The 12753-nt window shown below is 39.1% G+C and overlaps 3 protein-coding genes and 1 non-coding gene across 6 annotated transcripts; 2 read left to right on the forward strand and 2 right to left on the reverse strand.

Moving 5' to 3' along the window:
• Window positions 1–1158: 1158 nt before the first annotated feature.
• On the forward strand, window positions 1159–6029 carry LOC103961187 (stress response protein nst1). 3 transcript variants are annotated; one of them, XM_009373719.3, is made up of 4 exons: window positions 1159–1371; window positions 1521–3224; window positions 3638–4668; window positions 5493–6029. In XM_009373719.3, the coding sequence occupies exons 2-4, from the start codon at window positions 1740–1742 to the stop codon at window positions 5617–5619; spliced, it is 2643 nt and encodes an 880-aa protein (XP_009371994.2). In that variant the 5' UTR covers window positions 1159–1371; window positions 1521–1739; the 3' UTR covers window positions 5620–6029. The 3 variants fall into 3 exon arrangements, with proteins under 3 accessions (XP_009371994.2, XP_009371995.2, XP_048439459.1); XM_009373720.3 differs by having other exon boundaries at window positions 5496–6029; XM_048583502.1 differs by having other exon boundaries at window positions 1159–3224.
• A 598-nt stretch (window positions 6030–6627) lies between these two features.
• LOC108868228 lies at window positions 6628–7692 on the forward strand. Its single transcript, XM_018650882.2, has one exon. It carries the CDS (start codon window positions 7404–7406, stop codon window positions 7680–7682), a length of 279 nt encoding a protein of 92 aa, XP_018506398.1. The 5' UTR covers window positions 6628–7403; the 3' UTR covers window positions 7683–7692.
• Window positions 6887–6979, reverse strand: TRNAY-GUA. Its single transcript has 2 exons — window positions 6943–6979; window positions 6887–6922 (listed from the first exon to the last, which is right to left on the reverse strand). It is a non-coding gene; the product is annotated as a tRNA-Tyr (tRNA).
• Window positions 7693–7786: 94 nt separating the features above from the next.
• LOC103961186 (CBL-interacting protein kinase 2) lies at window positions 7787–10499 on the reverse strand. Its single transcript, XM_009373718.3, has 2 exons — window positions 10311–10499; window positions 7787–9779 (listed from the first exon to the last, which is right to left on the reverse strand). The coding sequence occupies exon 2, from the start codon at window positions 9397–9399 to the stop codon at window positions 7933–7935; it is 1467 nt and encodes a 488-aa protein (XP_009371993.2). The 5' UTR covers window positions 9400–9779; window positions 10311–10499; the 3' UTR covers window positions 7787–7932.
• Window positions 10500–12753: the final 2254 nt, after the last annotated feature.

Below are 12753 nucleotides of genomic sequence, written 5' to 3' on the forward strand. Positions count from 1 at the left end.
ACTAATTTAGGAGAAGCAAACGAAAAATAATCAACTACGATAAAAAAAAATAAAAAATAAAAACTTGTAGCTCAAGTGATTTTTTTTCACTTTCTATTTTTTGTTATTTGAGATGAAAGTTTAAATGATTAAAAGTATATACTTTTACACAAGAAATTTTGTACTCAATTATATGTATCCATAATTTCACCCTCCCTAGCAACTACTTATTTGATAAAAATTATTAGAGAAAATTGGAGTAATAGTCTCTAAATGGAGTTTTGATTTTTGAACTTAAAATCCATGAGTATTGGTTCCTGAACTTATTATAATGCAGAACAATTATCCTTTCTGCTAACTTTGTTAGAATTTTCATCCAAAATAAAGGGTTTAAAATGACAAAAAATAGATAGAAGTTCCAACAAAGTTAGCCCCAAAGACCATTACTCCATATTATTACAAATTCAAAGATAAATACTTTCAAATTATTTTTATTTCAAAAACCAAGGCTCCAATTAAACTGAAACTACGGAATTATTCCTCTTATCTCGACTTACTATACATGAAAAGAATAAGGGACCCCAAGATTCTCTCCTTACCAATTACCCTAAACTCACATCATAATATCTGCCCCACGATTTTCTATCATCTTTCACATACTCTTTTTGCTTTATCCTCAAAATCTGCCACGAGCTTCAAATTCTAGTCAAAATCTGACCTCCTTGAAGCACAAGAAAAGACCCCCTCCACTTTGACAAATTTCAAGCTAAATTTTTACCCTTAAACGTAGTTAGTAATTAATTAATTTGGCATGCAAAAGACATTTCAAATGCTAATCACGCCTTCCCTAAATGCACCCATCAATGACTGCAATAATATTTCCCTAATTAAATTTACTTATTTACTTAAACAATTAATCAATTCTGACCCTCAAATTAAACCCACATCTAATATAATTTTTGTCAAAAAAAAACTCACTTTTTAACAATAAGATTTGGGATTAAGCACTAATCACCTGTTAACATGAAGAAATTTCGTATTAATAACACCTTACAAGCTACAACCCTCTATTCGCGTTTGCCAAACCGACCATTCAAAGACGGGTTGACTTAGAAGCCGGTCCGACCGGGCGGTCCAGTGCTTGGTCATATAATTTATTTTCTTTACATTGTCTCATTTTCTTCTCCATGTCTCTTATCTTTTTCTGCTTTCTTTCCATCATCGCAGTTTCTCAACTTCGGTGCTGTTTCGCAACGAAGGCGATAAAACGAGCTCAACGGCCGGTGCGACCCGAATCCGAGTCCTAAACCCTTTTCAAAGCGGCGGCGGCGGCTCCAATTAGCCTTCCGAAACTTGGGCCCTCATTCCGATTACGGCATGCACTTCGAATCTGTAAGTTTCCGAACCGCTGAACCCATTTGATTGATGTGCAGCTCAGAATCTTGAAAACCCTAAATTTGATTGAATTTTCGAGCTTTGTTGGGTGCTGCTCAAACATTAATGGTGAATTGTCCTTTTCCATGCTTTTCTGTATCTTGAAGGGTTCGAGATTTTAGTTGCTTCTAGGGTTCTTGGCGACGTTGGAGAAATTTGTTGTCTTGGTTTTTGATTTGAGCGGGAAATTAGGGTTAGGGTTTGCTATTCGGAGCATTGTTGCTTGGGGAAGTTTGCTGTCTGAAAATCTAAGCTGTCTGAAAATCTAAGGGTTTTTAATTTGTCGAAATTCGAGACGGGGAAAGATAGGCGTATGCTAGAGGATAATGTGTATACTTTGTGTGATTCAGAAGTGGTCTCGCCGGGTTGCTACAATGCTTCCTTGGTTAGTTATTCCATTAATAGGACTGTGGGGTCTCTCTCAGCTTCTACCACCAGCTTTCCGATTTGAGATAACTTCGCCTAGACTCGCTTGTGTTGTTGTGCTCTTGGTTACTCTCTTCTGGTATGAGGTTTTGATGCCTCAGCTTTCAGCTTGGCGCGTGCGGAGGAATGCAATGCTTAGAGAGAGGAAAAGGTTTGAGGCAATAGAGTTGCAAAAGCTGAGGAAAACAGCAACAAGGCGGTGTCGAAACTGCTCGACACCATATAGGGATCAGAATCCTGGTGGTGGTCGGTTTATGTGTTCGTATTGTGGGCATTTATCAAAGAGACCGGTTTTGGACTTACCTGAGGTACCCGGCATGGGACTTTCGAAGTCTGGGATCATCAAAGATTTAGTTGGAAAGGGTGGAAAGATATTGAATGGAAAGGCGTGGTCTGAAAATGGGTGGATGCAAGGTCAAGATTGGTCGGAGAATGGAAATTGGGTCAATGGTTCTGTTGGAGGAAAGTCTAGTTATTGGAGAAAGGATGGGAGCAGTGTTTTTGGAGGGGATGAGAGTTGTTTGGCAGAGAAGTCGTATTCAGGTGTTGTTAATTTTGCTTGCAAGCTACTAACCTTTTTTTTCTTGAGTGTTAGATGGCTTTGGAGAAAGCTTTTTAGTAGTAGTACATCAGATGATGCATCTGACGGAGATCGTAAAGGATTGGCCAAGAGGGGCGAGAATGGGGCCAACTTGAATGAAAGTAGAGGAGAAAAGGCCCGCAGAAAAGCTGAAGAGAAGAGACTGGCTAAGATAGAGAAGGAGCTTTTGGAGGAGGAAGAAAGAAAGCAGAGGGAGGAAGTTGCAAGGTTGGTGGAGGAACGCAGGAGACTTAGGGATGAGAAAAAGGAAGCTGAGCATGGGAAATCATCACCACCTGTGAGGGAAAAAGATACTAAGAAGGAAGCAGAAAAGAAACGACAGGAAAGAAGGAAAGAGAAAGACAAGGGTTCTAGCAAAAGCAACTCTGATGCAGAAGAGCTGGAAAAGAGAGCAGGTAAGGAAAGTGAACGAAAGCGGGACCTTGACAAGAAGAGTGACATTGACCGCCGGGAACATCTGAAATCAGGGGCAGATTTTCTTAAGGGACAAAGCACAGAGATGGGGCATAGTATTAAAAATGCATCTGCAAACAATTTTATTCAGGGAAATGCTGGATCTAGGTACCTGGACCGCATGAGGGGTACAATTTTTAATTCTTCAAAGGCATTTGGTGGAGGTAGTTTCTTTGTAAAGGATGCTAATGCTACAATGACAAAAGAAACCAAATCTAGCAGTTCTGTAGATCCTGTCCATAGTTATGCCCAGAAGAGAGACTTATGTCCACCTGAGCGCGTAGCTGCGAGACCTTTTATTAATGGAGATGATAATAGTGTCCACCGCCCTGTAAGTTTCTTGCTTTATACCTCATTGTTAATATGTGCTTTCATATAACTTTAAATGTGTATCAGTAGCCTGCCTAACTTCTAAGGGAGAATTTATACACTAATAATTTTCATGGGAATTATAGATACCTGTGATCCAGTTGAGTTTGTTCATTATGCCATTTATCTATTAGGTTGTCTTTGACTTTCTGAGCATTTAAAAATGTGATTGTATCAAGTTCAACAGTTCTGTAACTTAAGTAGATTCAGGCTCAACATTTTCTGGATCCTTCTTGGAACTTCAACCCAAAAATCTACAAAGTGAAGCACTAATTTCAACTCCTGTTGCCTCATAAATGATAATAATATTAGGCGTATTATAACAACATTTAGATGCATACAATAAGTGTTACAATGTGATCCATTTCAATGCAGGTTCACTCAGAACCACAGTCAGGGACTGCACCTAAAAAATCATGGCAGCAGTTGTTTACTCGTTCATCGCCAGTGCCTTCATCATCAAGTGTAAATGTAATAAGTAGACCAAATGCAAAGTCTCAGACAAAAGTTCAAAGTCCTCAGTTATCTGGCCAGTCGTTGTCAATTCAATCATTCGATAATCCAATCAACTTTGGGCTGCCATCACCATTCGCTTTATCTACTACCTATCCAAAAGGATCTACTAGCAGCAGTTTAGGTTTTTCACCTGCAATTGATCCCATATTTCCTCGCATTGGGGAAGGACGTCATGAACTTATACCTGAGGAGCCAGAGCTTTTTGAAGACCCATGTTACGTCCCTGATCCAGTATCCTTGCTTGGGCCAGTTTCTGAGTCACTTGATAATTTTCAATTAAACATGGGATTGGAGAGGCCTCGCACATTGAAGAATGGACCTGCTTCATCTGAAGTGAACAAGCCATCTCCAATTGAGTCACCAATGTCGCGAGAAAAGCTTAATAATTCTAGTCGCTTCCCAAGTACCCCAAAGGCCCATGACATGCATGCTTACCCCTTGGATGATGCAAGTGCAAATGATAAGGGAACATGGCAAATGTGGAACAGTTGCCCTCTTGGTCAGGAAGGTCTAGGTTTTGCAGGTGGCTCTCCAAGCTGGTTTCTACCTCCAGAACTGAACAGATCAAACAAGGATGATCTTTTGCACCCGTCATCAGTATCACTGTTTACTACAGAAGATCAGGTTGTTTCTGGCTCTCAATCTCCTAAGAATCAGAGAATTTTCCTTGGAAATGGCCAGAATGGCGGAACCTTTAGCCCTGTTACTGGTTCCGGTGATCATGATCCTTGGTTGCAGAAAGCCTTTTTTCCTCCATTGTCAACAGCTGAAAACCATTTTCATCTGAGACCTCCAGATGAAACTTCGAAGAATGAACTGATTTTTGGGAGTCCCATCAGAGCTACTGGCAACCATCCATTTGAGCTGCCTCAAGCGAATGGTTGGTCCGAGTAAGTGCATCACACCTCATCCTCTGTATTTCTAATTTAGTTTCTAAAACTCGCTTTTTATGTCCTTCATAGAGCTTTTATAGATTAATTATGGTGGGATTACTGTTCTGTAATAGTGGTGTGTAAAGGTTTGGGATATTTATTCTTGCCTGAAGCGAAGAATGTCAACTAGAAACAATAATGAATCACAAGGGGAAAGTTAAAATGTTTACACTTTTTAATTCTTTCCCATTCTTGCAATGTAATCCATTCAGTACAACACTAGGGTGGACGTTTGAATCAATAATGAATCAGGAAGGGCAAGTGGAAACGTCTACGCTTATTTTTTTCAGTTCTTGCAATGTAATCCTGTATAGCACTAGGGTGGACGTTGGAGTTCTAATGTGCTGAGAAAGGGTTTGGATGTGCACAGTATAAAGCTCGATGTTTTAGTTATTTTGTTGTGGGAGTAATTTCTTCATTAAATGGCTTGTATGTTTTGTTGCCTCTATTTGCCAAACCTTGTAATTGGATGAGGTTGACCATGTACCATGTCATGGACGGAAGTTGGTAAGAGTTTTCATTGATGCCATAGGCACAACCCCAAAGCTGGAACTCAATTAAGGTTGTCACTGAATAATAGCTAGTATAAGTTTGTTTTGAATGGTTGGACAACGAGTAGATTTATGCAGCTTTTAACCAAGTCATGGCGTCCTTTCTTGGTTTGCTATTCTGTCGTGCTATTTATTTCAGTGTTAAATAGAATTCATTGTTTGAGAATGAGAATGCCTTCCAGTTGATAATGGTGATCTAATTTTTGTTCTGATTTGGTTTTTGTTTTCCAGCAGAAAGGAATGGGATGAATGCGCTGTGACGGGAGCAGGGGACGGTGTTGGAAAGCCATATGTGTTGAGGCCTCCTGTCAGGGGTCTGTATCCCACCCCGAATCCGAATGTACAGCCGCTTTGGTGAATTTAATTGAAAACAGAAAATGAGAAACAGTCTGCCTCCTGTACTAGTGGTCAAATAGCCTGTTTTGGCGGATAGTTTAGAAAATACTGGACGCATTGTATCTTCCTGCTCTTCTTTATAAGGGAGATTGACGTTTGCTTAACATTAGCTTGGATAGGAATACCGCGTGACGTGCATGCTTCTTTCTGCTCAGGTAACAGCTAGCTATGTCGCTCTTCTGATTCTCTTTTGTTTCGTTTTTTTATCTCCCGGCGAAGGGGCGGGTGTTTCTTCTACTGAGAATTCTGCTGCATTTGCCCTCCCTCTCTCTTTGCTTGAACCATGATGTGAATGTTGGATGTCTTGTAACACACTAACTAGCAAGAGGAACCAAGGAGTCCCTTCATTGCTATATATAGTTGTTTTCCGCCTGTTCCTGGTCGTTTTTAAGGGGTTTAGAGAATCGAACAAACGACACTCATCTAACTATGGTTCGAGGTTAAATAGCACTCATCTAACCTAACCATGGTTAATGCGGTGGTAATATTGTTGATTTTGCTCCTATATGGGTTCCGTTATGAATAGTAATAGACGTGTTAGTTACCATTGGCAATGATTATTTTATTTTTTGAACGTATGATTCAATTACTCAATAATTATTTAATAGATGAGATGAATTAAGAATAGGTTGCTATAGTTGCGGTGTCCAAATTTTATTTGACAAAAGAAAAAGGGATTTTTATTTTATTTTAAATATATTCGACAAATTTTAATAGAATTTTTTTTTCAAAATTTTCTGATTTTCTTATCATTTTGAACTTTACATTAAAAAAAAAATGTTGGATTGAAGTTACCATTTGATCAGAAGGCTAGAAAAGTGTCACGTGGCAAAAGGCCATTGCACTCCAGCTTTTGACTGGTCTCATGAGACATGTTCACATGACTAACGTCATCCTGTGATGCATAAAAGGTCATTCCTCTCAAAGATCATCAAGGGTAAAGGAAAACAAACACTATTGAACTCTTATTTTGACGAATCAATATTTTAGTTACTCCAGTGTATGGAGAAGAAGATTGAACTTGAATGCAATAGGGCACCGCACAATCTTGAGTAACGAGTTTAGTTTTTATTCATTGTGTGTTAGTTAACTTGTTTAGCAGATAAAATAGAAAGATACTACCATGGTGTTAGAACAAGACAGGTGTCTTGACTAAAAAGACATGAAACATTATTAATAAAATTAGAAAAAGATACGCTTCAAAAATAAAAAAAATACAAAAAGGGAAATCCGACCTACCGGATTCGAACCAGTGACCTAAGGATGCCTGACAGGCTTTTACCCACTACAGTCCTCCGCTCTACCAACTGAGCTAAGGTCGGTTGTTGAAGTTGTATCAAGAGTTTTTATTATTATACGTTGTAGCATCCAATTAGTAAAAAATACAAAAAAAAAAAAAAGAAAAAAAAAGGGAGTAAGGCGGCATTTGCCACCTTTTAGGTTGTTTTTTACACATTCTACGCGTCAAATATTTGGTCAAAAAAAAAAAAAAAAAAAAAAGGTGACTCGGTAATCCCAAAACCTCCACTGATCCAAAATTTCGACATCCACTTTGCATTCTAATTCCAAATCTGAGTTGTATTAGGAGAAGCATAGATTGCCTATTTAAGCAGCTACAGCTACAGCCAGAGCCACAATCACATCTCTCTCAAATAGTTGCTCTTATTTCTTAACTTCTAAATCCAACGTTAACAAAGAAACAAGGAAAGAATTTAAGAAAGCAAGAAAGAAGAAGGAAAGGAAAGAATGTGTCCGCTGAGGCTCATACTCATCTTCTTGTCCGCCGCGCTCGCCGGATTCTTGGCTTTGAGGAACCTCGACAACTTGTTCCAAGATTCTACTACTTGTGCTGACCATCACCAGGAACTGCTCAGTTCGCTTAAAGATCAATCGGCATCCCCTTCCTTGTCTTCCAAGGTTGCATCTGCTGCCGGAAAGGGTTTTTGGACCTTCGTTGACATGGCAAGCGGACACTACCTTTGGAGGACTTTGGTTTCATCATCTTCTTCTTCATCCACAGCTTGATTAGTGTTTTCTTGTTGCAGCTCTTATTCATTGTTTTTTTTTTTTTTTTAATTCGCTTGTAATATATTTACACGTTGTAGGAAAATTCTTGCATTCGCAAAAGGTTTAAGAAAAATTCAAATTCTTGCATTCATTGTACTTTGCAATCGCTACAATGATTAATGTTTCTCAATAATGGACCAACAAAGTTCATACTATGACATACTACAAACGAATCCGCTACCCTTTTTTTCTTCGATTGTTATGAATCCTAGGGTGCGACTGCGTGCACTGGGATTGCCAGAGAAGGCTGTTGCTCTTGCTGCCCTAGCTGTGGCGGCTCTTGTTCTTGTTGCTGCGGCAGCTGCTGCCCGAGTTCTGGTGGCTCTTCTTGTTGTTGCTGCTGCTGCTGCTGCTGCTCCTCTCCTTGCCAAGTCCAAACGATGTCCTTGAGAGCTGGTCTGAAATCTTTCTTCATGGCCTTGTGATACTCCAGTGTATCTCCACTAGACTTCTTCACTTCTACCAGATGAAAAGACGGGGTGATTTCAAATATCTCGGTTTCAATGCCCAGCACCCCCTTCCTGCCCTCTGTGGACCCTTCCATTTTCAACAACCCTCCATCCCGCTTCTTTATTTTCAGTTTCAGACGCTTGGCAATGTCCTCCAGCTTAGAGATGATGGTGGAGGCCGTTTTGTTGGACGTAAACCGCACTTCCTTTTTCTGATCTGTCTGCTCAAACAATCCAGACAAGTCAAATCCTGCTGAGTAGGAGATGATATCGAAAGCATTCAAGTTAGATGGCTTTGATAATTGTTGCTTTGACTCCACAGAAGAATTGCTATCTTCATTAGCTCCAAAAATTGCATCAACATCCAGAGGGGCTGGCTCTTTCATTGGTACCTCAGCAATTACAGGTTTCTGGACGAGTCCCTTCCGGCACCAAGAACTCTGCATAATTTTGGCAATGGATATCCGAGTATTTGGATTCGGGTCCATGATCTTTGACAGCAACCTGCGTACTTCCGGAGAAAACCAGTTCGGGAATTTGAATTCACCCTTACCAATCTTCCTATACATCTCCATCAGATTTGAATCGTGAAATGGGAGATAGCCAGCCAATAGAACATACAACACCACCCCACATGACCAAACGTCAGCTTTGGCGCCATCATAGCCTTTCCTGTTTATTACTTCTGGAGCAACGTATGCAGGGGTTCCACAGGTTGTATGAAGCAGACCATCTTGGCGCTTAGATTCACCAAGGGCACTCAATCCAAAATCTGAAACCTTTAGATCCTCGTTCTCATCCAAAAGTAGGTTTTCTGGTTTCAAATCTCGATGGCAGACTCCTCGACTATGGCAGTAATCAACAGCACTGATGAGCTGCTGAAAATATTTCCTAGCAACATCCTCTTTTAGCTTGCCTTTGGAAACCTTGTTGAAGAGCTCACCGCCTTTGACATACTCCATGACAAAGTAAATCTTGGTTTTGCTGGCCATTACCTCATATAGCTCCACAACATTCGGGTGTCTAATCAGTCGCATGACAGAAATTTCTCGCTTAATCTGATCTATCATTCCGACCTTCAAGACCCTCTCTTTATCAATTATCTTAATCGCAACACTCATGCCGGTTTTAAGGTTCCTTGCATGGTGAACCTTGGCAAAGGTTCCTTGCCCTAATAATCGCCCCAATTCAAACCGCTGCATCAACACGCTCCCTTTGTTTTCCATTTCCAGCTACTATTCTTGTACACTGCAGAAGCTACTTCTACCTGATAGCGTAATATATAATACAGAAGCTATATTCTCAAGAATATAAAAGTTCAACCATCTTCATAGACATCATGTTTTGACAAGATGTGCCCGCCTATATTTCTCACTGAAGTGGGCACTTGAGCATAGAATCTGAACTCGTTGCGAGTTTTATCAATCTCATCATTGATAAGCAAGGGCAGCCCAAACAGAACTACAACCTCATCAATAAGAGATGGAGAGTTCTCGAACTTGACACACATCTTTCAGCATTCCCTGGCTTCCGTCTTTGATAACCAAGAGAAAACTGAGGAAGATGACTTGCTCAAACTCAAACGGACGCGAAACCAGATTCTCACCTGAGAGAAAAACAACGGAAACATAAGATCTTTGACCCTTCCATGCTTAAATTCGGTGCATAATTTGCAACTAAGTTCGAAAAAATGCGTAGTTTTCACAGTGAATTACAACAACCCTGTCAAAGCTTTTGTATTTTACAACATTTTGTCAATTTCTCTCTTTCATATTTGAAAGCTGTGAACTTCACCAAGTATTTCAACAATTTATAAATAATTTGTAGGTTTTTATTAATTTGCAACAAGAAATAATCACAATTCAGCAACATAATCATCTCTTAAACTCGATATATTCAACTAAGACTCATCCAAAAAGAACCAGGAAGAAAAACCCATTTCCCAGCTTCATATTTCCAAGATTTCAGCATATCAAGAAGGGAAAATAAAAGAAAAAACACAAATTTTCTCGGAATCCAAACAGTAAACAGATTCAAAACAAAAACCCTCAACCTAAAAAGAAACAAAATTGAAAAATTCACACTCAACAGAAACAAGAAAGAAAACCAGAATCGAATAAAAAGATTCGAACTTTACCTGGAAATTAAAGCAGAAATTCTTCCCCAGTTGAAAGAATGAAGAGAATTTGAAGAGAATGAAATGCTTGGTGGTTGGCTTTTAGATTTAAAGCAAGAAAAAAAAGGGTGGAGGGCTGTGCCTAACGCACCAACGGCAACCAATAATTTTCCAAATCGTTTGTTTTCACTCGTTTTTTTTTTGTCTTCTTGCTTCCCTGAGATTACAGCACTGCCACTCACTGTTCCGGGACATAATTACAAAGATGCCACCTTTTTCTTATTTATATAACATTATTTCCATAAACTTTGATAAAATATCTGTAAAATTTAGATAAATATCTGTTTTGTTTTGCTAACTACATACGTTTTTGTTAAACCGAAAAGCATTAAGCGCTAATCATGTTTCTGAACTTTTGTGTCTGCCACTACACTTGTCTACTTATCTTAATTGGAGGCTTTAACATGAATCTTCTTCATTGCTTCACAAGTGGAACGACTTTAACGCGATGGATATTAGTATTTTGCAAATTCTTTGTCATTTATAGTTTTATGTTAATTTTCGTGCTAAAATTATGAACATTGTGCCAAAAACATAAGTGTAGAGCAAAAAAGAATCTTAAAAAATCCAAAAAACGATATTTGAACTTATTCCTTAAATAAGAATACCCTCATTAAATAGGCAAGGTACACAAATATTCCCACACAGTTCAACATCCCCAGAGGTTCGAGCATACGACAACTACATTAAGCTCTCATGCTCGTGGCATGGAAAAGTTAATGACATTAAAGATATGATTAATCACAAAATCTTATTTTTAATACATTTCAGATTAAAAATCAGCACAAACAAGTAAGAATCATTATCACAATCAATCAAGGATACCTACCTTGTCATCTCAAGATATTATCGCCTAGTTAATATTTTTGGGATTTTTTTTCATCATCCATCTTACGAATAACTCACTTTGGCCAATTAGAACCCACCACGTGTAGGCAGAACCCTACCATGGCTGAGCACCTCTCCTCTCTATGAATGCCCCATCTCCACTAGTTCTTGGTAAGTTGAAGGCTGCATTTACAAACCCTTTTCAGGGATACAGACTTGTGGCTTTGGTCCTTGATCAAAAGTGTTATTTGTTTTGTAGTACAAATTCGTCAAGACTGAACATGATAAATTTTTGCTACCACAATGAGGTAGCGGAGAGTTCATGTAGAGCCCTACTTTGAGAGAGTCTCTTTTGTATTTCTTTTACGATGTACAACCACTTTATTTTGCCTTCGAAACGTAAATACTTTTAGCTATCAAGAAAACACGTAAAAAACGCATTTTTCAAAAAATTGAAAATATTCTTCTTAATACGAGAAGCACTCCAAATGAGAAACTCAATTTGATTCCAGAAGCCTTAATCACGACAAAATTAAAACAAGATTTAAGCGACAAAATCAAAGTAAAATAAGAGATTTGGGGGTGCAAATGCAATGCACAGTTGCACACAATTTGGGTAGGTCGGGGGCGGGGCCATGTGAAGCTTCATGGCTCGAACGTCATTTGCACGTGTCGCCCAGCGACCAATCAGCACACGACAACCCGAAAGTCAGTGGGAGTTTTTGTTGTTAATTTGTTATTCTCTTTTTTGTCAGAATTAATGAATTAGTTTCCAGTTTTTGGTATTTAGCAGAGGTTTGGCCTTCCTCAGGTCACGTTCCAAGTCCACGCACTTACAGGTTTCAACTGCGACGGCTGCCAACCTTACACATTCCGCTCAGCGATTGCCTGTCACAAACCCACGCGTCCGGTTGCCCATCCTCGGGCCCCACCGTCTCCGGTGTTGGAGTTGGCCGCGCGCTGCTCCATACAAAATCAATGCATGTCCCTTCAATAAACAAAAACCATGAATAAACCAAGCATTTCAAACCACATCGATAGGAAATCGCGACAAGTGGTTCAGTGAATCGTGCCAACGTCAGCTTTCTATGAAGTCATGGCTATGATGAGAGTGAAATTTCCAACCATCATTCGAGTCCAAAAATAATGGATAATCTTAATTTGTCACAAATTGTCTTATTTTTTTCTAAAAAAAACCCCATAAGAATAAGGGAGGAGGAGGAGAAGTTGAGGGAAATTACGAATTCATTTTCTTTTTAATAAGCTTGTTTAATTTTGACTTTTCGATTAAATAAATTAAATCAATATTAATCGACATGAATGAATAGTGTGTGTGTGTGCAGGGAGAAAAAGAAATCGTTTTCCTAAGCTGAAACGAGCCAAAATATACGAGGATGGAAATGTAATTTTGCTTAGTAAGTTGCAAGTTAGAATGCTATAATCTAAAGAGAAAATGATTGACTTCAAAGTCTAACATATGAAACAAAAGGCAGGAGAAATCTAGAATTGGGGAAGTTTCATGAAACCAACCGACCAATCCTTTTTAATTTCTTTAGCAACGACCCCATCGTCTCCA

Source organism: the organism of the source record quoted next, unplaced genomic scaffold, assembly GCF_019419815.1.
Source record: "Pyrus x bretschneideri cultivar Hongxiangsu unplaced genomic scaffold, Pyrus_bretschneideri_v1 Contig2, whole genome shotgun sequence".
Classification (NCBI taxonomy): domain Eukaryota; kingdom Viridiplantae; phylum Streptophyta; class Magnoliopsida; order Rosales; family Rosaceae; genus Pyrus; species Pyrus x bretschneideri.

Bases quoted from the DNA above. Each gene is read 5' to 3' on its own strand.
- LOC108868228 (XM_018650882.2), top strand. From the start codon at position 7,404: ATGTGTCCGCTGAGGCTCATACTCATCTTCTTGTCCGCCGCGCTCGCC.
- LOC103961186 (XM_009373718.3), bottom strand. From the start codon at position 9,399: ATGGAAAACAAAGGGAGCGTGTTGATGCAGCGGTTTGAATTGGGGCGA.
- LOC103961187 (XM_048583502.1), top strand. From the start codon at position 1,740: ATGTGTATACTTTGTGTGATTCAGAAGTGGTCTCGCCGGGTTGCTACA. The intron at 3,225-3,637 runs GTAAGTTTCTTG...ATTTCAATGCAG, and splicing joins ATAATAGTGTCCACCGCCCT to GTTCACTCAGAACCACAGTC. The intron at 4,669-5,492 runs GTAAGTGCATCA...TTTGTTTTCCAG, and splicing joins CAAGCGAATGGTTGGTCCGA to CAGAAAGGAATGGGATGAAT.